General features: G+C 36.0%; 1 protein-coding gene across 2 annotated transcripts; it reads right to left on the bottom strand.

Annotated features, from left to right (window-relative positions):
- Positions 1-904: 904 nt before the first annotated feature.
- Steap4 (STEAP4 metalloreductase) lies at positions 905-25,906 on the bottom strand. Of its 2 annotated transcripts, XM_077796697.1 has the most exons (6): positions 25,811-25,906; positions 13,749-13,801; positions 5,616-6,073; positions 4,396-4,923; positions 2,781-2,945; positions 905-1,618 (listed from the first exon to the last, which is right to left on the bottom strand). In XM_077796697.1, exons 3-6 carry the CDS (start codon positions 6,069-6,071, stop codon positions 1,355-1,357), a joined length of 1,413 nt encoding a protein of 470 aa, XP_077652823.1. In that variant the 5' UTR covers positions 6,072-6,073; positions 13,749-13,801; positions 25,811-25,906; the 3' UTR covers positions 905-1,354. The 2 variants fall into 2 exon arrangements, with proteins under 2 accessions (XP_077652823.1, XP_026255139.1); XM_026399354.2 differs by lacking the exon at positions 13,749-13,801.
- Positions 25,907-26,361: the final 455 nt, after the last annotated feature.

Consider the following 26,361-nt stretch of genomic DNA (forward strand, 5'->3'; position numbering starts at 1 on the left):
AAAATGTAATTTATAAAGCATTAATATCTAATATGGTGAAACTTTACAATGTTTATTTAGTTTGCTAACTAAAATTCTGATTTATTTTAACTTTTTGTTCAAAGTCTTTTATCAAGTCTTCCTTGCTTATTGCACCCTGAGAAAATCCAAATGGATACTGTTCCATTTTGATTCATTCTTTCCCATATCTATCCCTGTAGAGGAAAGATCTTATGACAATTGTTATGGTTTGGATATGAGTTGTCCCCCAAAAGCTCATGTGTGAGAAAATGCAAGAAGTTTTAGAAGTGAAATGATTGGGTTATAAGAGCCCTATCCCAGTCAGTGTGTTAATCCCCTGATAGGGATTGACTGAGGGTCAGTGTAGGTAGGTAGAGTGTGGCTGAAGGAGGTGGGTCACTGGCGATAGATATTGTGAGCTTAGGCTCTCTCTGCTTCCTGGAGCCATGTCCCCAGCTGCTCTCCTCTTCCATGATGTTCTGCCTCACCATGGGCTCTGAGACTTCTGAAATGGTGAACTCCAAAATAAACTTTTCCTCCACTAAAATTGTTTTTTTCAGGTCTTTTGGACACAGAGGCAAAAAAAAAAAAAAAAAAAAAAACCCTGACTAAAACAATTATATAGATTTGTATATATCCAAGGCATGGTTACTTCCAATCAAATGCAATATTTTTGTTGCGTTCCAAAATAGTTTTCCATGGTAGATATATGTATTGTTAAAAACAAAATAAAGGGATACATTTAAGCATGGATTTCATTGTGTCAGGGTTGGAGGTGTAGCTCAGTGGTATGGTGCTTGCCTAGCATGTTCAAGGTGCTGGATTGGCCATAGCATTGTAAAACAAAACAACAAAACCAAAATACACTATGGCATATTTATGATCACCATTTTACTTCCAAAAAGGAAACAAAAAATTTCATTCTTTTTACTCCATTTGAGCCTATTCTTCAGACATATTGTGCAAAGCCTTTATCTGTGGCCACTGTGGTGCTACTTTCTCTTTCATTTAACTCAGTGCTTGAATGTAAGGAGGAAGTTGTATAAACTTTTCTGGATTTTGCAAGATAAGATCATGAATGTTGCCTACAGCAAAGAAACTTCTTAATGTGAAACCACAAAACTAATCTGAGGAGGAGGAGGAGGGGACCTGCTCTGATCCCATCACTAACTTGAGAAAGAATGGTGTTCTCTTCCAATCTGTCATTTTATTAGTTAGCAAAGTTTCTGTCCATGTTGATAAACTTCAGGCCATGGTGAGAGAAAAAGAGCTGTCTTACCCATTTCTGTATCCATTATTCTTCTCTAAACATTCAATACTATGCTTCAAAAGTCCAGGTAAATTCAACTTTCCTTTAAATATCTGATTTTCCATTCAGTGCTGATTTTGAGGATTTTGAATCCCCTTCCCAGCCCCGGCGGATCCGCTTAAGGGTATTGTTGATGCACGGCATGATGAGGATAAACTTGATCACCAGCACTGTGCAGGGAATGATAAGTGCTAAAACATAGGCTGAAGGAAGGTACCATCTTAAAATTGAAGGGCTGAGGAACCTCTTCCTACCATAGAGTAGGGCGTGGGCTGTGCATAAGATCAGGGTCAAATAACCCAGTTTGGACTGCAGACAAGAAACAAAAAGAAATACATTAATATATTTATACCTTAAAGTGAAATGCTATAAACCAATAAAATATTTGTCAATTATGACAAAGATTTGAAACCTATAATATTTAGGACACTTTTCTAAGTGCAGGAAGAAATATTAACCCTCCTTGAGGTGTTAATACTTGATGATAAATATTTCATTAAAAGAAAGACTTATTACAGATGACATGGTAGCTTTCTCTTAACCTGCCTGGATGGAAAAGTTTCTCAGGGGTAAACTCTTTTGAGTTACAATTAATGTACCTTGCCTTGGTCCTCAGTGCTAAAATTCTTTTATATCTTTTTTTTAGAGGTCAGAGACAAATATGACCTCAAGAATCTCTGATTAGTATATGCTACTTTGAAAGCAAATGCTAGCTAATTTCTATTGCCATAAAGAGCAGTTTGTAAATTTATATTTTGTTCCCTCTCCCTTGGCCTAAATTCTAAAACTTAGTGTTTATTTCTTGATGCCTCGACTAAAGGTATTATGAGAAATGTTTGGCTGCATTTGGTCTGTGGGAGACTTAATATTCAAACCTAATTTCAATTACTAGTGATCTCTTTTATTATACTGGCTCACAATGTGCATGCATCACAATCATCCAGAAGACTTATTAACAAATCACAGGGCCCCACTTCCAGAGCTTCTTATGGAGGAGGTCTGGGACTTTTTGTATCTAACAAGTTCTCAGGTCATGCTGCTGCTACTTCTGCTGCCATACATTGAAGATCACTGGCGTATAAGAATAGTTACTGCCTTTAATAAAGTGCCTGGTGGTTGATATGTGGAAAAAAACAATTTTCACTCTTTCATATCAGCAATAAGTCTGGAATGATTTTATCTATCAAATCTTGTTTTGAAGGTTTTAGACTTCATTGCAATGTCTACTTCCCTTATCAATATGTTGATATTATAAGGTTAATTTTCAGAAGGTTAAAGGTTTGTCTTTGGGGTTTTTTTACATTGCACATAGTAATATCTCCACACCTAGGGTTTAATAGTTCTTTGTGCTTTTCACTCTAAAGTCTTAGAAGCGGCTCTGGGAGTAGTCAGAAATCTTGACAAAGTGTGCCCACTAGGAAACCAAACCATTATGGAATCTTCCTGTTTGTACCTGAGTTTAAGTCCTTACCTGGATAAACCGGAACTCTCTCCAGTTCATCATGTTGCTAACTGATGGCAAGGAAGTGATTCCCAAGAGCACAAACAGAAAAAATCCAAGGATTCCCACAGACAAATATGAATCACTATGCCAGGCTGTAGAGGTAAAAAATGGATCATCTTTCTTGGTGATCACCTAAGAACAATTATAATCAATTTTTAAAAATTATACATTTTTTATAAACTGCTCATATTTATAAAGGAATTAAACAGTAACTTCGCATGGGTTATTTGCTGCCGCAAACTGTATGGAGTTTTTTTTCTTAATCATTTAAAAATAATTGTAAAAAAATACACTTTTGGTAGAAAAAGTAATTCTTTCTGCTGGGATTTCATTATAATTCTTGACTCTGGGAGTTGTATAAGGAGTTTTAAATTAGCCGATAAATCCCTAAAACTAAGTAAACATTTACTTAAAACTTCATTCTGTATGGATTTTTGTTACTCAATCAAAACTTAATGTTCTCAAGGAATCACATCATAATTCTGTTTTTCTGTTGATAATTCACACACACGAAGTCTGGGATCTTTCACATTGATCTTCTCTTCATATAGAATCAAGTCTATCACACCACAGATTGAGAGGAATCAGGCCCTTGTAGTGTGACTCTAACCCAAGAAACTTCCATGTATGTTTTAGGGAAATGATGTAGAGAAACCCACAGAAGCACCATCAATGAGTTATTGACTAATATTCTTTGAGACTGCAGTAAGATGGATTGATCAAAACTGATTATTTCTAAACTAGAAATGACTTAAAATACTTTTTCTGAGATTGCTTTAAGACACCTTGAACTGATTCTGAGTCTTTTGACTCAGCATAAGATAATATTTGATATTTGCTCAGAATTGTTTACTTTTCTAGTTACGGAGGACAACATCTTTCAAGTCAAACATTCATGGAGCAGGAGGCAACATTTTGTGAATCTGTTTGCATTGCTGCTATAGCACAAATGTTTGAGAAGGCTCCTTATTTACAAGACAGTTGGCTTTGACTTCCAAAAGGAAGTAGAGTGCATGAAAGCAGAAATTTGAAAACACATGGGTTTTCTTTTATTGAGTAGGTATCTTTAGGTTTCCTGAGCTCAAAATATGCCAGTTTGTTAGTATCTCAGTGAGCCCTTGGGAATACAGATCTGGACCCAAGTGAGCCTGGGAATATAACTTTTATTCTTAACAGTTATGTGAGATCTCAACTGAATTCATTAAAACAACCTTAGTCATGAAATCTCTATTTAATTTAAAAAATACAGATGCTTAGCCAGGTACAGTGGTGCATGCCTGTAATCCCAGTAGCTCAGGAGGCTGAGGCAGTAGGATTGCAAAGTTCAAGGCCAGCCTCAGCAGCTAAGTGAGGCCCTAAGCAACTTAGTGACACCCTGTCTCAAAATAAAAAATAAAAAGGGTTGGGGATGTGGGTCAGTCCATGTTTTAGCACCCCTGGGTTCAATCCCTGGCACTAAGTAAATAAGTAAAATAAAGATGCTCAGAGGAATGATTTTCTCTATTGTTGGAAATGGAATATCATGTAGTCTAATTCCTCTTTGATATAAGGACTCGGGGAATACCAATGAGTAGAGATTTACCTTAGAAAGGGTTGTGTTTCTCATCCTCCATTGTACATAATAACGAATAGGAATCACAAGTGTGTAGATGGCGTGAAGGAAGGCGAACCCCAGAGCCACCAAGCCAAGCTGTTTTCTGCAAAGCATCCAGTGGTCCAGCCAGTCTGGGAATCGTCGGTATTTGGTACCTTGGTACAGCTGCAGGATGGCAGCAATGACGCCAGGTAGGTAAACCAATGCAAGCAGGGTAAGTGCTGTTATAGGGAAGACACGATTCGGAATGGATACAGCCATGCGAAATGTGCTGTCTTTGTTCTCAATCACATAGGGGTAGATTACGTCTCTTATAACACAGTAGATAAAGAAGAAGAGACAGAGTGCAGCAGACAAATAGAAAGGGAACCTCCACATGGGAAATAGTTGCAGGGGGTAGTTTTCAATTTCGGTGGCTGCCTTGAGAGATCCTCGATCCAACGGGGTAAGTCCAAGAGCACAAACAATGTCCATCACTCTTTGTTTGGCTTTGCTGTCATTTCCACAGACAAACACCTGGGTTCAAAATAATTAACTCTGCATTTACTCTTTTTTTTGGCATTTAATAATTGTTTTGAAAGTATATACAAGCACCATGCAGAACAATGACCTGTCAGAGTGAACTGTTTCTAAAACAAGGATGTGGAATTAACATATACAATGAGATGTTATTTAAACTAGCACAGGTGTGCTGGAGAGCTAGCTAGGTATTTTTTTTTTTTTAGGATTTTTACTGAAGGGTGGTTTTAGGCACTCTGTGTCAATATAAGACTTGACAAAGAAGACTTGGTGGTCTCCACAGTGTGAGTGGCTTGATCTTTTTTCTGTATTAGTGGGTGCCACATCACTTACGATAGCTTCTAATCTCAGTGCACAAATGGAACCAATTTTGTACAGGTAATGGGAGTAGAAGAGGATATTCAACAAGCTATATTAGTTTCTAGTGCTGACAAGAGAAAGGCTTCCAGAGACTGGTATTAGTGGGTTCCATCAAACTAAAAAACTGAAAGTGTGGACAATGGGAAATAAATCACAATAATTGACTATCTTACATGGTCAAACCCAAGAAAATTATTCTTGGTACATATTAGAAATATAAAATATTTACTGGGCATTTTATATGGAGATTGTATTTTCTAACCTTTGAGGTAAGTGCACATTAAAAGATTCACTTTTTAAAGAGTGAGGGCAAATTCATTTAATCTCACCTGCCGACTTGCATCCAGTGCTCCTGACTGGAGAGCCCAGGCTGAAATGGTGTTAAATGCTTTTACCACATAAGCTCCCGGCACCAACTGAGCAAGGTATTCTGCATTAGATTCTGGATACTGATTAATTTTGGGGTTGTTGCTGACATCTACCAATATTTTCCCATTGAGATCCTCAGTTAGTTCTCTGAGAAATTCATAATGCTCTCTGTGGATTGCAATAAATATGATGTCAGACTTCTGGGCAGCTTCTGAATAGCTGAAGACCTCGGCACCACTGTGCAGCAGGCTGGACATCCTGGAGTTTCGACTTCCAAATACAACAGAATAACCACACTGGAACATTTTAAATCCAAGTGATCTTCCAAAATCTCCTGTTCCAAAAATGCAGACAGTCTGTGGCTTTTCTGAAGAATTCATTGTAAGAGGAAGCATAACTGTACAAGTTTTCTCCATTACTGAAAAACATACACACAAATGCTTTGGTCATGGAAAAATTAATGAGAATTATATGTAGGAATTAGTGTAATTATCTGATGTTCTAATGTTCTGGTTATCTCAAGAGTATTCTCCCTAAAATTAGGTAAGTACAAATTGTCATATATATTTTATTGAACAAAATAACTGGTAAAAATCTTCTCTGGATAAAGTGAAAACCAAGATACTTGCTGATGGATGTCTTAAACAGTGGACCTATATTACATTAATATTACATTTATTAAACACTTGTGATTCAAAAAATTCTCAGAGCAAAATATGATAAGGTATGTGCTAATAAATTATAGAGCAATTCGCTTATATTTAGTTATATAAAAATCCCAAATAAAACTGTAGTAAACAGAATCCAGCAGCTTTTTAAGAGAAAGTACAATTGGTTAAATGGGCATTATTCTAAGAATGTAAAGATTAGTCCTAAAAAATAAAGAATAGTTCTATAAATTCAACATTAGAAAATCTATTAATATAATTTACAATATTAGAAAATTTATGGAGGAAAATATGGACATATCTATGTATAAAAGTAGACATACGTTAAAATTCCACATTTGTTCTTCATTATAGTAAAATAATATATATATGTGTGTATGTACACACATACACACATATATATATATTCCCTAAGTACACAAAAAGTGTCTATCTTAGCCTAAAATACACTGTTATGCTTAAAAGAGAATTACTAGAAAAACTCATAGTAAAATCAGAAACCAGAAAAAAATTGTTTGCTATGACTTTAGTTATTTTTGTTCTAGATGTTCTACCTAATAAAACTAAACCAGACAAAGAATTTAGAGGTATAGAAATGCAAAACAGATTGCAGATAATTAAGCCAAGACTTAGAAATTCCAGGAAAATTAACAAAAAAAGCATCCATATATACAAACAAAATTCAATATTTTGTCTCAGAACCTAATTAAAATCAGTATTAATAATACATCCTAAAGACAAAGTAGTTAGAAGATTTAATTGAATAAAGGCCCCTACTATTACTGCAACAAAATAGACAATATGAAATAAGATAGAAAGATGTGTGCAAGATATATATGAACAAAAATTTTAAATGCTTTTAAAATTGGAGATTTGCTAAATGGAAATGTATGGTATGTTCTTGGATGAGAAAGTTCAGCCCCACAAAGACATCGTTTTCCTTAATTTAATATAAATTCTGTAAAGTAGGATAATTAATGGAATACTAGTCCTATTAAACAATTTAAAATTTTATAGAGCTAAAATAATTAATGTGCTACTGTCAAAGGAACAGAAATAGTACAATGGAATAGAGTAAAAAATAAAATCTGAAATATACCCAAACACCTATACTTCAAGTTGATGAGAAGAAGATGGATTATTCAATAGTTAATATTGGTCAATTGGAATAAAAAACTGAATCCATACCTTATACCATATTCCAAGTTAAATTTGATATATATTAAACATTTAATTTTTAAAAAATAAAACTATAATAGAACAGGAAGCAACCATGGCGAATGCTCTTATTATCTTAGAGGAGGAAAGCCCTTTTGCAACATGATTAAACCATGAGAGTAGATGGGAAAATGTGATTACATAAAAGTCAATAACTCTTGCAAAGCAAAAGAACTGTAAACAAAGTCAGAAGATAACCAACAAACCAGCAAAAAATATTGTCAACTAGTACAAATCAATAAGAAAACCCCTAATTGTCCACTAGAAAATCGGGCAAAGGATATGAGCTGATAGTTCATTCTAAGGAAGTAGAAAATACTTTTAAAAATAGTAAAAGGTCCTTAATCTTACCCCAAATAAAACAAATGCAAGTTAAAACTAATCTGAGATGTCATTATGAATAGCTAATGACATTTAAATTAAAAAAAATTCTATGATCTAATACGGTAACCTAGGCTACTATCCATACTTGTGAAGAATATTATTTCTTCTTCTTTCAGTGTTGATTTTTTCTTAAAATTTCTCAACATTTTGTTTACGCCTATAGTTAATCTTTTTTTGGGTGGAAAAGTCTCTGTTTTCTAATGATGTATCCCCAGTGTTTAGGAGTACCATCCACCACAGTCCAGGCAGGGGACAAATATTTGTTGAACAACACTAGAAGAATGGAGTGCAGGAGTTGGGAGTAGCAGTGGTGACTTTGTCCCAGGCACACTGTGATATCAAGAAGCCCAGTGATCAAAGAGAAACCAATGGGCAAGGGGAGGAAATAAGGAAAGAAGTAGAGGAGGACATCGTTAATGACATTACTTCTTTCTCGCAAATGGGTTAAAAGTAAACTCAATGAATGTGATGTGGAATTTTCAAAACAGGATAAAAGGACAAGAAATATAGGACTTTCCTGTACTTGCTCAGAAATTCTGAATAATTTAACTAACCCAATATTGAAATTGTTTTATAAACCAGCTGGTGATATCCTGAAAGGTGTCAGAGAAGTCATGACCACATATGGAAAAGCACCCATGATGATCAGGGCTGTTCATATAGAAGCACATCTGTGCCATTTAGAACATTTTTAGTAACATCTATTAATATAACCTGGCTTAGCAATTTAAATTATATAATATTGTTAGTTGCTAATCAGTTAATAACTTTATAATTCAAATCCTCAAACTTCCAACTGATGGCTTAATTATTCTACCCTTCAGAACTGGATTGTATGCCCAAAGAAGGTCTCCTCCATATTTATTCTGATATATCATTTTTTCCTCTTTCAAGCCAGATGGAAATTGGCAAGCAAATTATTGACTTGAAGTTGCCAGTGTCCTGCAATAAGATTAATTATATTTTCATTGGAATTATCTTAATCATTTCAAAAAGACTGATTCCAGATTTTGACTATTTGGGCCATTACATTCATTTATCATAATTTGCCATAAACTTTTCTTTGAAATGAAGATATTGACTCCATGGTACTATTTTTTTTGTTCTACCTCTTTTGAGCAATGTGATCTTGGGCAAGTTACTCAAACTCTCATGTCTCAGTTTCACTGTCTTTAAAATGAGAGATTTATAGTACCTAAATTTGTTCATATTTTATTTTAATTTTTCCCTCATAAATGCAGCTTGGCAGGCAATGTAGTATACTTGGGCTATTACCCCAACCACTGAAATTTATTTTCACTTTCAAAACTTCAGAGACAGCTGGGCTTGGTGGTATATGCCTGTAAGCCCAGCATCTAAGGATTTGAGGCAGGAAGAGTGCAAGTTTGAGGGTAACCTGTCTCAAAATAAAAAAGGCCAAGGGTAGTAACTCAGTGGTGGACTGCCTTGGGTTCAATTCCCAGTACATGAATGAACAAACTGAAGAGATTGTTGAGCAAATTGAAGATGCAGAAATGATGAGAGGTTATTAAAATATCACTGGTTGACATAATAGAAATACAGTACATATATTCATTGGACAGTTGGTTAGTTGTCATGCAAGTTACAGAAACGTTAAGGTTGGTAATTTTTTAGTCATATTGAGCTCCATTTCAAATCCTCCTGATTCTACTTCTAGTCTCTGGGCAGTAGCTGAGCTCTGCTCAAGCTCTAGTGCCTAACAGAAACTCATCTTTTACCTCCTGATTCTTGTCCTGGAGCTCCCTTGAAGTTTGAGCCTGTCTGGTGCTCAGATATGCACAACCCTTGGGGCCACCACAGATCAACAGGGAGGAGAACTCCATGAGTAAATACTTCCTCTTTCTTTCGGCACACAGTTCTGACACATTTCATAAGACTCTTCACACAGTCCCAGTGGAACAAAGATCAGTCATCTACAAGTGGCTGACTCAACGTGACTTCAAGTTGGTACTATCTTTCCCAAGCTCCCGGGTTGTGCCCTCTGCCACTCACTCTTAGTTTCCTAGAGTCAACTTCCTAATAAACTATCTGCATAGAAGTCTTTGTCAAGACTTTGCTTGCAAGATGACCCAGGACAATAAACTATGCTAATGATTTTGAAATGAAAAGTGTTACCACAAAATCGGATGATTATATAAATAACATGTAAAAGAATAAAAAGTAATTTTGGGGAAGAATTTAATTCTGATTGGAATTCAATTCTGATTGGAAAATATATCCTAATGATAGGAGTTCATAGAAGTGGAATTTATGCATACTCCCAGCTACAAGGGAGATTAAGTTGAGGGTGCATTTTATAATAAGCATTATATAAAGAAGGCCTTTACACCCTTGCCAGACATAGTTGTAACTAAAAATAGCTATGTGTAAACATATGGATTCATGTAGATAATAAGATTTTTTGTTCAAAGACTTAAGAAAACTTTCCTAGGTAGAAGAAATACAGAAAATAAAAGAAAAGTGGTAAACAGGTAGGATACTTAAGAGATGGATGTGTTAAAATAATAAAAACATAACATACTGTTCTCCTTTCTTTCCTTCAACCCATGCGTGCCCCATAAAACTCAATTATGTAACAGGTCACACAACAGGATTAAGTATTGTCTTAGGAAATCTCTAGGATGGTTTACCTGCTATAGAGGCATCTCTTAGCAACATCCCAGGGGTAGCCAAGGTACATAATGTGATCCCACAGGATCTTTTACATAGATTAGAGATTAGAATCCAATTAAGTTGGTAAAGTGGTCTACCATGAAGGTCATGGAAGCATTAGTCACTGAAAAGTGTGTGTGTGTGTTTGTGTGGGTGTGAAAGAGAAGCATATATGAAGGGATCAGGTGTGGGTCAAGAAGAGTCTTGCCCATTGTTTCCCTGGGTCTACATATCCCTCCCCAGGCCTTTGGAACCCAAGGGAGCATTCTTTAGGGGTGTTCCCAACCGAGCCTCCCAAGAGATGTTAGGGCCTGTCCGGTGTGTGGGCTTTACATCTCGCATTTCCTAAGAGGTCAGAGATTTGAGAGACCCAGGCTGTCTACAACTTTTGAGAACTCCAGTATATTAAAAGCATGGAAATGTCGAAGCAGGATTTTAAAATCATATATTTTAAATACCTATACTTAAAAAATCAATGCTTATGTAAAGAAAAAACAACTATTTGAAATAATTACAGAGTAGGAGGTTGTAAACAAAGTATAGGAAATTTCTGTCCAGTCTTTACCCAGTTTCCTCCAATGACTACATTTGCACAACTACAGCACAACATCCAAACAGGACCTTGACACTGGTACAATGGGCATGCACACTGACATGTCATTTTATCTCAATTGTAGATTTATATATTCACCATTGTAATCAGGATATACACTATTTCATCTCCGCGAAGTTCTCCCTCATGTCACCCCGTGTAGTCATACTCATTTGCCTCCTTACTGTCAATCCTAAACTGTGTAAACTATTAATCTTTTTCTATTATTTTGTCACTTTGAGAATGTTGCATAAATGAAATTGCATGGCATATAAACCTCTTGAGATTGGCATTTTTTTAAAAAACTCTGCATGAATCTCTTGGGATTAATCCAAGTTTTATCAATTGTTCCATATTATTACCAAGTGCCAAGTAGGATTCTATGGTATAGATACACTGTTGTTTGTTTAACTCTTTAAAAATACATTGTGTGTGTGTGTGTGTGCATGCATACTGGAGATTGAACAAGGCCTCCTACTTCTTAAGCATGCACTCCAGCATTGAGCTGTACCCCTATCCCTGTTTAACTCTTCATCAAATGTAGGGCATTTTTTTTTCCAGTTTTGGATATTGCATATAGAGCTGCTATGAACATTCATGTATAGGTTTTCATCTGAAAATAAGTTTCCATTTGTTCATGATAAAGGTCCAGTAGTACAATTGCTGGGTTGTATGGTAACTGTATGTTGAGTTTTATGTCAAACTGCCATACTGTTTTCCACAGTGGCTGCACTATTTCACAATCCTATTAGTAATGTAAGAGTGCCAATATTTTTTATTTGAGCTATTCTGATAATGTATTGTGGTTTTAATTTGCATTTTCCTAATGGCTCATATAGTTGAATACCTTTTTATGTGTTTTCTTGCCACCCGTTCTTTGGGGAGATATCTCTTCATGTCTTTTGCCTCTTTTCTAATTGAAACTGTATTATTTTTTAACTGTTGAATTTTGTCCATTTTTTATGTGCTTTAGATATGAGTCCTTTGTAAGAAATGTGATTTGCAAATATATTCTCCCAGCCTATAGCTTGTCTTCTTTCCCTTACATCTTAACAGGGTCTTTCATGGAAAAAGAGCTTTAAAATGTTATGATATCCAAGTATTGACTCTTTTTGTCTAGGACTATGGTTTTGATATCTAAAAACTGATCATGAAGCACTAGGTCATAAATATTGTTTTCTAATAGCTGAAACTTTACACATAAATCCATGATCCATTGTTTGTTTGTTTTTGTACAAAGGGTAAAGTTTAGGTCAAGATTTATTTATTTATTTTTTTGCCTATAAATATTAGCTAACTGTTCCCCTATCATTTGTTGACAATACTATCATTGTTTTATTGAATTCCTTTTTCACCTTTGTCAGAAATCATTATTAATGTATAGGTGTGGGTCAATTTCTGAGTTCTCTATTCTGTTCCATTGATCTATGTATCCATCCCTATGCCAATATCACACAGTGTTGATGGCTGTAGTTATATGTCTTGAAATTCAGCACAGTGATTTGTCCTACTATATCATTTTTCTTTCTTTATTTGTCACTTTGTTGTTGTGTTTATTGGTTTCTTTCATTCAACATACTTATTTTTGAGATTTATCTATGTTGTTGCAAGAGTTAATATTTCATGAGTCAACCTATTATTTTCCAAAACTATTATAGCTATTCTAATTCCTTTTCCCTTCCATATAACTTTTAGAATAATCATATATGTATATATATATATATAAACAAAAATATTTTAAATACTTAGAAAAAATTCAGTGCTTTAAAAATATTCCAAAAAATAGGGGCTGGGGCTGGGGCTGTAGCTCAGTGGTAGAGTGCTAGCCTTGCACATGTGAGGTACCGGGTTCGATCCTCAGCACTACATAAAAATAAATAAATAAAGATATTGTATTCATCTACAACTAAAAAAATATTTTAAACAAAATTCCAAAAAATAAAATACAAATTAGTTGATTTTTTTAGGATGTAAATATAGACTGTGTTAAGATATTAATTCATACAAAAGCATAGCAGCAGTGTGCAGGTATCTAACAAATAGACAAGTTTAAAGTTATATGATGGACTATAGTCTTGATGGACTTCATTTAGAGGACAAGCTAAAACAATTAAAGTTTGAAGTCCTTTGTGTATCAGCAACCTGGGATCAACTGGTGTTCTTACTCCCCTCAAGCCTCAGAATAGACCTTACTCCCAGTAAGAAGAAAGATAGTAACCCAGCCAGCGCTCTTCTAAAAGGTGCTCACAAGTTGGCTCTGGTGGAATACACCTGTAACCCTAGTGATTCAGGAGACTGAGATAAGAGGATTGAAAGTTTGATGCCAGTCTCAGCAATTTATTGAGGCCATAAGCAACTTAGAAAGACCCTGTCTTAAAATAAAAAATAAAAAGGGCTAGGGATGTGGCACAGTGGTTAAATGCCCCTGGGTTCAATCCCAGTACCCAAATTAAATAAATAAATAAAAGCACTGACATTCTTGCCTTGCACTTGGAAATGGGCCATTTGTTTTCTCCAAAGATTGTATAAGGTGAAGAGAAAAATATATAAATACTTACATAAGTAATACTATTTGTAGAAAGAAAAGAAAATCTTTCAGGTGCAGAGAGTCCTGAAAGAAAAAAATTAGCGTCTATGAATACCTTTAATTTTGAAATCCACAGAAAATTCAAATGAAGACAAATTTCTTTATGTAAAGATTCATGCTTAATCACACACATCATTAGGAGTCTTACTTTTTTCTTAGCTCACCCAATTTTACATATCTATACAAATTAAAGCTGTAGTTTCATATGAAAAAGGTTTGGAGGTAATCAAAAAACAACTCTAAAAACAAAACTATCATTTTTATAATGTACAATTTTTAGTAATGAATAGTAACATACTGGGCCAAAGGTGGTGGCTCATACCTATAATCCCAGCAACTCGGGAGGCTGAAGCAGGAGGACGGCAGGTTCAAAGCTAGCCTTAGCAACTAAGCAAGGCCCTAGGCAACTTAGTGAAACCCTATCTCAAAATAAAAAAAAAAGAAAAAAAAGGTCTGGGGATGTAACTCAGTGGTAAACACCCTGGGGTTTAATCCCTAGTACCAAACAACAAAACAACAAAACAACCAAAAGCATAGTGGGATCCAGTCACAGGCAAAGAAGGACCCTGTTGAAGGGGGAAGACCCAAGTTGGCGATAGTTAGGCTTTCTTGCCAAGGCTTTTGGTGGGCTATATTTTAGTATGTAGTCAAGGTCATAAACACTCTGATTCAGCGTATGTGCTCAAAGTCATCAACATCTCCTTGCGGGCCTGTACTCTCTTATGTAACCTGGTGCCTTCTTTGTTTGGTCTCCATATAAAAAGCCCGTGGAAAGACTCAGGGACTGGGGGCTGCTGTTGCCTCCAAGTAAAACATGTCTACTATCACAGCTGTGTCTTCCCAGGGCCAGAGCCTCAGCCAGACACACATCAAGTGAATTTGAGCGTGTGGAAGGAGAGGAGACTTGTAGGGTACAGACTGACATCTATCTTCCCAGAGATATGTCTATTTTCCCAGAACTCTCTTTTGTTTTAGTAATTGAAATAGCTTCCTAGAATCATTAAGGCTTATGAAAATGCAAATACCTCTGTGAAGGGTCACACTAGAAACCGGTGGTTCACATTCAAATTAGGTGGAATGCTTGTACAAAAAACCCAATAAGCAGAACTTGGAGAGTCTGGATGTCCCTGAATTGAGCCTGGGCATTGTCTTTGTGTTTATTTATTTATTTATTTTTATTTTTTTTAAACTGCCCCCCTTGTGATTCTAATGTACAACCAAGACTGGGAACCTTTTATCAACTTTTTTAGTAGGTTTGCATTAATGGTCTGCTACAGTAGGTCTCCTTTCTGGTCATACAGTAGAATCAGCTGGGAGCTGCTAAAACTCTAGGCAACAATCTCCTAAATTTTGGAATCAAATGATATGAGGTACAGCCCGGGCATCTGTACCTAAAAGCCAACCCCAAACAAACAAACTTCAGGGGGTCTCAAGTACACCCATGGAGAGAGAACCACTGGAAATGGAAAAAGGTAAGCATATTTGTTGTTGTTGTTGTTTTGTTTCTGTTCTTTTTTTTTTTGGAGAGGGTTGGGGTGAGGAAGAGACAGAGGGAGATAGGATACTGACAAGGTTGTAATGGGTTTCAGAAACATTTCATCTCTTTTATAATTTTCCCTGTAGGTAATTTTACTGAGACGCTAGAATTTATATTTTTATGAAAAAAAAAAAAAGCAAAATGAGTACTTGAATATGCAGGCCTCACAACAGAGTGAGTCAAAGGATGCTGGGATCCAGACTTGGTGTCAGATTGTAGGTAGCTAGGTAGCTTTGCCTAGGAAACCTTGAAAAGCTCTCTTACAAGGGCTGTAAAGTTATAGTTGGATTAAGTCACACAAATCTACTATGGTGCTTTCTCCCTCCCTTCTTCTCTGTCTTTGCAGTACTGGGAAACTCAGGCCTTCTGCATGCTAGGTAAGCAGTCTACCTCTGAGCTACATCCCCATCCCTTATTATGTTTTATTTTGAGACAGGGTCTTGCTAAATTGCCTTAAACTTGTGATTCTTCTGTCTAAGCCTCCAAAGTTCTGGGGTAACAGGTGTGTACCACTGCACTGGGCTCTTAGGGTACGCCTTAATAGCAGTCCATGTACTAAAGCACAATATCTTGTTGATCATTTGCATGAAAACATTATTAAAGTCACTCTGCCTCTCCACTTGAGAATTCAGCTTTGAAATGTTGAAGTGATTGTTCATTCAAATATCTAAATTCCTCAGACATTATCCCCTCTTTACACACACACACACACACACACACACACACACACACACACACACACAGAGGTATTGCAGCATACAAATGCAGCAATTTTGCTTGGCAACTGAGTTTTGGAATACAAATAACACCTTCAGACTGTATGAGCTATTACAAGACTTTTTATTTTAATCTGATGCCTATAAACAGGATTTTTTTGGTTCCTTCTGTTTTATTATTCTTTCTGAATTTCAAACTTCCTCTACCAAAGCCCCCAATTATGTGACAATATATTTATAATAAACTGAAGTCTATCAATCAAATGTTTACTTTCATCATAAGGCAAATGGACAGGAGAAAGTTCTGCAGCTATGTCATTCTTCTTGTGATTTGGAACATTTGTTTCAATATATCCAGGGATGATTGAAGAGCAAAAAGTATTTTAAAAATGTAAAATCCTTATACTAATACAAGAACCCATCCAATTTATTCATTGAATTATATCCTTATATAGTGAGATCAAGGCTCTTTAGGGAAAACAAACATTCACATTTGAGCACATATTTTCTTTTCTATTTTTTTAATGAATATTAAAATATTTTAGTGTAGGGAAATCAGAAGACTTTGGTTTAAAAATACTACTGACTACCGTTTATTTAAAAATTAATGTTTCCATAATCAATGAATTCTTCTGATTTTTTGACAGACTCAATTTGTCTAGTTTTAACTGAGAATTTAAATGTGTATTTTTAATTTTAGCTTTGTAGTTAGAAGTTGCTCCATTTGCAAGTGTAATTTCTTCTTGGTGGTATTTATACATAATTTTCAAAGTCATTTAATATATGCATTAATACATCCCTTAAAATATTTACTGATTGCCTACTGTATATACCATGTATTATTTTATATGCCGAGGAAAGAGGATAGAGGGGAAGAATACAAATATAGAGTTACAAGAATACAAATAGAGTTCAAATGGAAATCTTTTTAACTCTTTAAAAAGTGACAAACCAGAATTCTGATTTGTATGCTTCAAAAACTGTGTATGTACACTGTTGTAAAAAGTTGGACAATGTACCCATAAATAATAAACAAGATGATTTCAGATGGTGTTTTGAAGAATACAGAATAGAGTGATGGAATCAAAAGGCTTTGACAGAGAGAAGTAGGCTATTTTTGAGAGATGGTCAGCATAAATATCTGTAAGGGTTGTCAGATTTAGCAAATAAAAATACACTGTGCTCAATCACATTTTAATTTCAGCTAAATAATTAATACTTTTTTAGTGCAAGTATATTGCTTGCAATATTTGGATCACACTCATACACAAAAACTTTTAATATGAAATTCAAGTTTGGCAGGGCATTATGCATTTTATTTGGCAGCTTTAACCAAGCTGAGACCTCAGGATGAGATATGGCTTCCAGGTAAGGACTTTTCCACATGGAAGGGAAAGCAAGTGTGTATGCATTCACCAGCTGTGAAGGTAAAGACTTACCCTTACAGAAATACTGCATTTAAAATAGTTCAATTGGCAACCAGATTAGTAAAGCTATTAGTAACATTTTAATACAATTTCCTACTTTGTCATGTGAAATGGAAGATTGATTACTCGATGCTTTTTTTTTTTATTTGTAGACTTTTGTCACTGAGTGATAAACCAGTCAGAAGAACAAAGTTGGCTAGAAAAGGACTTCAAACTTGGAAAGTAGTGTCCATTTTAATTGAATACCAACCAGAACTAAGATAAAGTATTCTGAAATTAAGATATTATTCAACTGAAATCTTAATTCTAATTACATCAAACTTGTATTTGTTAAAAGAAAAATAAAAGAACACACACACACACACACACACACACACACTTTTATTTAGAATGGAGAGGACGTTAAGAGATTTAAAATTTGCTCAAACTAATTTCCAGACCCCACTCCTGGTTTCTCAGATGTGTGTGCTTCTTAGCAACTCATATATTTCCCCATCCTATTACTAGCACATCAGTTGAAGTAAGAATTAGAGCAACACCATGGTAAGGTAAATCATGATTTTGTGATTTCCACAATAAGTTCTGGTAACTACTTAAAGTTACTCATAGCCATAGACCAATATTATTTCAAGCTCTTCATCTTAATAAATCACTATAGGTTGGTTGCTGGAAAATAGATAACCTGAATTATTTTGTGAGAAAGTGTTACTTTATATCTTAGGAACCAAATTTATTGGTGATCAGTTTTTATGCTAGCTAATATGACAGAAGAAAATAGTAATCACTTGTTCAGTCTGATCAAGTCACGGAACATAATTAAAGATAACCTTTACATTAATATTCTGTGGATATATGCACTGCTACATGAATTGCTAATAACTAGCTAGGAACTAGTTATAGCATGTGCTATAACTACAATGATTCTTTTTTTTTTTTTTAAATATTTATTTTTATGTGGTACTGAGGATCGAACCCAGGGCCTCACACATGCAAGGCAAGTGCTTTACCACTGAGCCACAACCCCAGCCCCAACAATGATTCTTTTAATAATGTTTCACTACAATCCATTGAGTTATGAGGACTGGGAGGTAATGTAGGCATTTTATCTATTTTAATTGAATGCTACAGAAAAAGAATTTATTTTTAATGTAAGTTCTTTGTCCATATTCTAGTTCAACTAAAAATCTCATCAATGTTGCCACATTTAGGTCCCAGCAGCATCTGTCAGGATAAATTAAGATCATTTTATGATTTCTTGGTGAAGAATTTCATCATGTAGGCTCATTATCTGCTCTCTGGGCTGGTTAGTTCATTTGATTATAGCCTAGGGTGCATGACAACAAGGTCAGGGATTTAGTCGTGTCTGGGGTAATTTACCTTGACCTCTGCTTACATATTAAATCCTGAAGAATTTACAAATCTGTGGTTCACCAACAACTTCATCATAGAGTGGTTTATCTGATGTGTCATTACTACCAGATAAACCACTCTATCTTATTGATTTGGTGTTATTTGACTTACATATTATGTGAGCATTTGCTTACTTTGATGATCTGTAATAATACACTTAATATTCAGTATCAATTAATGGGTGCTGCCAGGCATGGTGGTATATCTCTATAATCCTAGTGACTATGAGGCTAAGGCAGGAGGATTGCAAGTTTGAGGCCTTAAGAAACTTAGTGTGACTATGATTCAAAATGAAAAACATAAAAGGGCTGGGATATAGTTCAGTGGTAAAGCCCCCGGGTTAGATACCCAGTACTAAAAAAAAAAAAAAAAAAAAAAGTGTTGCTTTTCTAGGTCTACTGTAGTCAGAGACATTTGAGAAGTGATTTTGATCAAATAAAATTTCCTTATAAAATTAATCTTCATATTAAGGCCATTAGGATTATCTAAATATTAATGACTGCCAACTTGGGATAGAGCAATTTTGCTGTGGATCTGACCTTGCCCCATAGGTCCTGCTGATGGGAGAGTTCCATTTTGTTTTAAAGTACCTCCTTGGGCTGGGGATGTGGCTCAAGTGGTAGTGTGCTCACCTGGCATGCGCGTGGCGCTGGGTTCGATCCTCAGCACCACATACAAATAAAGATGTTGTGTCCACTGAAAACTAAAAAATAAATATTAAAAAATTCAATTCTCTCTAAAAAAAAATTAGAGTACCTCCTTAACATTTTTAGATATTTCCTGCCCTACCTCCTCCCAGCCTCTTGCACCCTCTTTTGTGTATCATTTTCCTCCACTTCTCATATGGCTGTTGGAGGCAAGGACTCCCAGTGGTCCAGGGCTTCTAATGTTCGCTGAGACCTATTAGACAGGGCTGTTCAGCTCATTTCTTACCCCATGGAAAAATGCTTTTGAAACTCCCTCCCTACCCTTCTGTCATACTTTGATGCATAAGTTTGAGAGCAGTGCCACTTGATAAATATTTTTAAATGAAACAGTTTCTTCTTTGTAATTCCTAGGTTATTTATATACTTAATTTGGTGCTAGGGATTGAATGCAAGTCTTCTTGCATGCTAAGCACATAATTTACCCCATAATAACAGCCCCACCCAGCCCTCAATTCCTAGGTTTTTAGTCTCAGCTCCCTTGAGTAGTAAGGATGGAACTGACTTGCCAGCTGGGAACTTGAAATCATCCATGGTGAGAGTTTTTACAGCATAGAATCACCAAATATTACAAATCAGGACTTTTTTTTCCCTTAGTCCTATGCCAGGGGATCCTTCCCTGCCTCTCTCCCTTTCTCTCCACAAAGATGAAAAAGTAATTGGGCTGACAGCATGAGACCACTTTTCTTATCCTTACTGTACCTGAGACCTTAATCACTTTCCTTAGGATGTGCCTTCCTCCCCATGCTCCCAAGTTCTTTATGAGAACAGAATCCATGTGGTTTCCCCAAACCCTATAAAAGTCCCAGCCTCTGTCAACCTCACATGTAGTTTTGGTTATGAGCCTTCCTTTAGATCTGTTCACCCCAGGAAATAGAAACAGGGAGTCTTTTAGGTACCACCACCCTAAACACTTATCTTCCATTTTCCCAGATGTGCCTCAAAAACAGTACAATTTAGGATCTCAACCTGGAAAAAGTATGCAGACGGCACACTTATATTATTAAATGCAATGAACCATTTATTGACCCAATTTCTTTCTCCTCAGCCTCCTCCTATTTTCCATGTCATCTATGTTATACAATCAAATAAGCTGAAGAGATTACCTTTGTACTTTGGTATTAAGGAAGAAATAACTAGAAATATGGTAATATTTTGTGTGTTGGTGTGTAAGAATGATTGATATTATTTAGTCCTTTTGAAATGCTCTGTAGGTTTCATATGGCTTTCAGGTATCAAAGAAGGACTAAACTGTTTTACTTAAGTTAACCTAGGTAAAACCTTATAAATTCAATATTCTAATCTTCATGACCTCAGTTTAATGCCCTAATAATATTATATAAGTCTTTTAAATGAATTACTCTTTAAATGAATTAGAATCCAATGTATTATAGTTATAAGTTTATTATGAAAACTTAGCCAGTATAGCAATGCAATAGGTTACTAAAATTAAGGTCAGTGAAAGGAAACAGCAAACTTCCTGCAGTTTCATCTACTTAAAAAATTGTAAGTTCAACTATTTATATCCACTGTTTAATACAAAGCAATCTCATGCCTCTCTCCAATGGCAGATAGTTAAAATCTGGACTTTGCCATTACACTTCAACATGTTAACTAATGCAGTGCAGGTAGCATCCATACTTATCTGCTATGTCCATAATGGTCAGCATCTTCCAAAAATAAAAATCAGTGTTATCAACAAACTACTTGGTAAGATTCTATGATTTCTACACAGATTTATTATTGAATGGACTTTTGTACCAGGCCCTGTGCTATGTACCAGGGATCAAGTGATCAATTAGATGGTCGCTGTCCTCAAAGAGGTCTCTAGGAAGATGCAATACATAATCAAATGCAATGCACTGTGTGAGAGGGAGAGCAGAGGAGTGTGCAGACAGGCCGGGAGTCCACAGGAGGGACACTAATCTACTGGGAAACAGGACAAAAAACATTTACCAAAGTCTGTGCAAAGTTGTTCCAGCTATCATTTCACATGGAATCAAAGTTAAACTGAAAGTTTCCATACTCTGTTAAAAACTAGACACAGGTGAAAGATGCACTATCAGTGTCCACCATTACATATCCCTTCCAATCTATTTCCATGGTCCACAGTGGCAGTGCCATCAGACCTGCTGGGAGCTCTAGCTCTGTTCATTTTTTTTTTTTTTTCCTTTCTGGTGCTGGGGATTGAGCCCAGGGTGTTTTGCCACTCAGTTACATTGCCATACCCATTTTTTTTTTAAAATTTTGAGACAGGGTCTTACTTAAACTGACTTGAATTTGAGATCTTCCTGGTTCTGTCTCCAGAGCTGCTAGGGTGACAATCCTGTGCCACCACACCCTGCCTTTAATCTTCTAGCTCTGTTCTTAATGCAATTTTTTTGACTATTGGGTGTCTGATGCCAAAGACAATTACTAGTTTGTTTTCTTCTAAAACACTTTTAAGAGGCATATTCTATAGTTCTATTAAGTTATCTGTTAGTCTTCTCTTTATTTAGAATAGTTCCTAACTTGAAAAATACTCTTTGCACACATTTTTTCTTCCTTTTAGGATGAAAAGTGAACTTTATCCTAACCTTAAGACAGATCATATCATCTACATTTAAAAGAAGCCTCTCTCTCAAAATAACTTTTGAGAAACATGTAACTGTCAAAGTATAAGGCCTTATGAACTCTCCATGCGTAGCTAAATAATTTTTTTGAGAACATTGTGAAGAAGCATTTGGATTAGGATGTAAATGTCCTTCCTAGTTAATTAGAGTAGAAATATTTAGTAGACTAATGCATTCTTTTTGCAGTGATGCATTTCTGAAAGATGATATTGAAATAGTGCCAATATTCTTTGCTTTTTGATCCTTAATTATTTTAGAACAACAAATTGTTTATGTATACAGGCCAAGTATATTTTCTTACTATACATTATTTTAAGCATTAATTATCCTCTAGTTATTTACTTAGTTTTATTCCTTGTAGGACTAATTTCTTCCTAACAAAATAATGAGTGTTAATCCAGATCATCTTGGAAATGACCTACAATTCATTGAAAATTTTTTGAGTAGATTTAGTGTTTCCTGTAGAACTAATCTGGAACTCTTCATAATGAACTAATTAATCATTCTTTTTGTATATGTAAAGAAGTGTCAAACTGGTAACCTCAGAGACCTTGTCTTTGAGACAAGGCCTTATTTTTATTATTATCAAACCTAAACTTTGAAGAACCCAAAAGATAATCCAGAAAAAAGTTCATTATCTGCAGTCTATTCTAGATTCTTATAGGAATTATGGGTAGATAGAGATGCAGGCACTTAACAAATGCCTTCCTCCTCAGAGGATAACACAGAGAAAACTACCTACAAGGTACCCTAACAATTCCTCAAGCTTTAAAGGATTATTGTATTGTTTTATTTTGTTTTGCTAGCAGTTTATTGGCTTTCTTAAGATTTCCAAGGAAATGACTTTTTTTTTTTTCAGTACTGGGGATTGACCCCAGGGACTCACACATAGAAAATGACTTTTAATTAGAGGTGGATAAAAATATTTAAATTAATTGTGAAGAGAACTAGGTGGAAGAAATCATGAAACACTAAGATGTGTTTCTGAGAGTGACTGCAGACTCAACTACTTGGACTTTGAAAGGAGAATCTATATCTCTTTAATAATGATATTAATAATGGCTGATTTAGGGGTAGTCCTTTAAGAGAAAGAGTAACGCAAGTGATTACTCAGGGTTTCTTCAATTTTAAAATCCTATGACAAATAAACCTATTTTTCTTAAAGTTATTCACAACACAGTGCAAGGTCTAGGATTTTCAATTTACTTACAGACTTAAAAAAATCTATTTGGTTCCTTCTAAACAATAGTTAGTGAGACTAAGCAAGACAGGTATCTGGAAGTATTTCAAGTTCAGGGTCAGGCCATGTATATGTTGGTTTCTGAGCCTCCAGTTGCTATGTGAACTTCGGCAAAACCATAACTGTTGCCAAATGGAGAAAGTGCTATGACCCAATTTCTCTGTACACATGTACCATTTACTTTACAACCTCGAAGCCAGATAATAGAGAGTGCTTCATCTTGTTTTCTGGGCTGGCAGTATTTGCCATGCAGGTGGAATACATGCAGGAGGACTCTCAGACTGTGCTAAATCACAGCACTCTGAAAAACCCAGGGCCTTGCAAAAGGCCATATCTCAAAAAAGTTACTGCTTCAAATAAATGTGCCATTTTAGAAAATTACACCTACTGTAACAGAAAAAAAATGTTCTTTCATGTGAGTGACATTTATATGATGGCCATTTATAGAGAATAGGACATTCTCACATAGCAAGGCTATGAAGAATGGTTTTGAAAGCAGAGTATTCTCTGAATGATAAATGTGGTAGAACTTTAAGATGCTCCTGTGGGATGAGACTCTTCCCTCCACAGCTGGATGGTTTCCTTATAAAAACTAACCCTGTGTTATTTTGAAAAAAAAAATTACTTAGATGTACTTATATCATTGGCTAAATTTCTATCATATTTCAAACCTACAGCATCTTAAGTCACATGGCTTTTCACCTTGTTAGAGTTGGACTTTGTGGATCACTGAGGCCAACAGCCTTTCATTTTACACCTGCAGAAACTGAGGCTGGGATATTGAGTTTCTAGTTAGAACTAGGAATAGAATTCTCTTACTCCACCTGCATATTCCATACAACTCATATTCCACTACACTAGTTATCTCTTAAAGAAAGTGCTCAACTATGTGAAGAGAAAGGATGCAGAATGGGAGAAAAATTTTGCCAGCTACTTTTCAGATAAAGGATTAATATATAGAATATATAGAGAACTCAAGAAACTATCAAAAATACAAAAAACCAAAAAACCAGCAAACCAAGTAACCCAATCAACAAATGGGCAAATGAACTAAACAAACACTCCTTAAAAGGAGAAATGCAAAAAAAAAAAAAAGTTAAAAAATTTTAGCGATTAGGGAAATGAAAATCAACTACAGATTTCATCTCATTCCAGTTAGAATGGCAGCCATCAAGAGTACAAATAATAAATTCTAGAGAGGATGTAGGAAAAGGAACACTTTTACATTATTGGTGGGATTGTAAATCAGTACAACTGCTATGGAAATCAGTACAGAATTTCCTCAAAAGATTAGGAGTGGAACCATCATATGACCCAGTTATACCACTCCTTCATATCTCTTCTAAAGAATTAAAATAAGTTGTACTATAGCACCACCTGCATACCCATGTTTATAGCAGTACAATTCACAATAAATAAAATATTAAGACAGTCTAGGTGTCTGCTGATGGATGGATAAAGAAAATATATTTATATTTGAATATATACTTGAGTTTTATTCAGTCATAAAGAAGAATGAAATTATATGTTATTTTAAGGAAAATGAATGGAACTGGAGAACATCATGCTAAGTGATATAAGCTAAAGTCATGTGAAGCTAGAGAGAAAAAAGTGGGTCAGGGCAAAGGTGGGGTTTCTCATGAAAATAAAGAGAGACCAGTAGACTAGAGAAAGTGGGGGGGGGGGATAGTGTGGAAGAAATTGACTAAATTATATGGTCATATTGTGTGCATGTACAAATATGTAACAACAAATCCCACTATTTCATTGAATTATAATGGACCAATAAATAATAAAGTACATATTTATATGGGGGGGAAAAAAAGAAGAACGTGCTCAAATTGCACTCTAGGGGTGGGGGAACTACCTTTCACTTGTCTCTGGACAGAGAACCAAGGTTTTATTGTCTTTTCACATGTGAATTACAATAATAAACAATAATACTCCAAAAAAACCCCACAATTGCTAAACTGCTTAAGGAAGTTTAAGTCACCATCAAGGATGCAAAAGGGTGTCAAACTCAGGACAAATTTTCAGCTCATGGTCAAGATGTGACCTTAGATCTGAGTTCTGATTGCCAACCCACATTCTTCAAGAGTCCCTTCTGATGGGTGACAAAGATGTGCACCAATCAGAAACGAAGCCAACCCATCGTCTTCCTCTTTCGGATTTGTCTGCACGCTGGGTGATAAGCGATAAATCTTGAGGAAGTTAGAAGTTGGTTGAACCCATAGCGTGGCGACTTGGGATGAGGGGCGAGCTGGGGAGTTTGAATACACCTTAGTGCGAGCAGGCTGGGGAGTGGGGATCTGGAAGCAGTAGTTCAGGTGGGAGGAGGCAGATATGGCCGCGTGAGAAAGGTACAGCCGGCAAGGTGACCCACCCACCTGCGGGATGAGCGCCTCCCGGTGCTGGGGTCCAGCGGAGCTGCAGCGGTGCGCGCCACGGGTCTGGCCCGAGAGAGAAGCTTTGCGGGACGTCCCCTCCAGCTCACTCCTGCAGCTCGCTGCTCTCCGCGGTTTAAGAAGCCAGAGAGGAGGGAGGGCCTTCTAGATTTCGCAAGAAAAGCCTGAAGAAAGGTTTCCGGGAAGAGTTTAAACTGGAAATCCCGGAAAGCTGGAAGGACCAGAACTTCCTGTGCTGTTGTTGCTGCAGATGTCCCCGCTTACATCTGGCTCGCCAGGGATTTTCAGGGTTTTTCCCTGAGCTCTTGGGATCTTTGAATCCCAGGCTGATTAAAGCTTAGGAAGGCAGAGGAGCACACCTTTCCTGAAGGAGCCAGAGAGGTCTCTGTGAGATGCTGAGAAAACACCACCTAAGCTAGGCTCCTAGGCATTTCTCCTGCTGCAGTCTTGTCTCAGCTCAGAGTAAAAGGTGACATTGTTCTCTGCTTGGATACCGTGGGTTTTTATTGGGCTCATACTTTGGATGCTCTTGT

This window comes from Urocitellus parryii, chromosome 3 (genome assembly GCF_045843805.1).
Source record: "Urocitellus parryii isolate mUroPar1 chromosome 3, mUroPar1.hap1, whole genome shotgun sequence".
Lineage (NCBI taxonomy): Eukaryota > Metazoa > Chordata > Mammalia > Rodentia > Sciuridae > Urocitellus > Urocitellus parryii.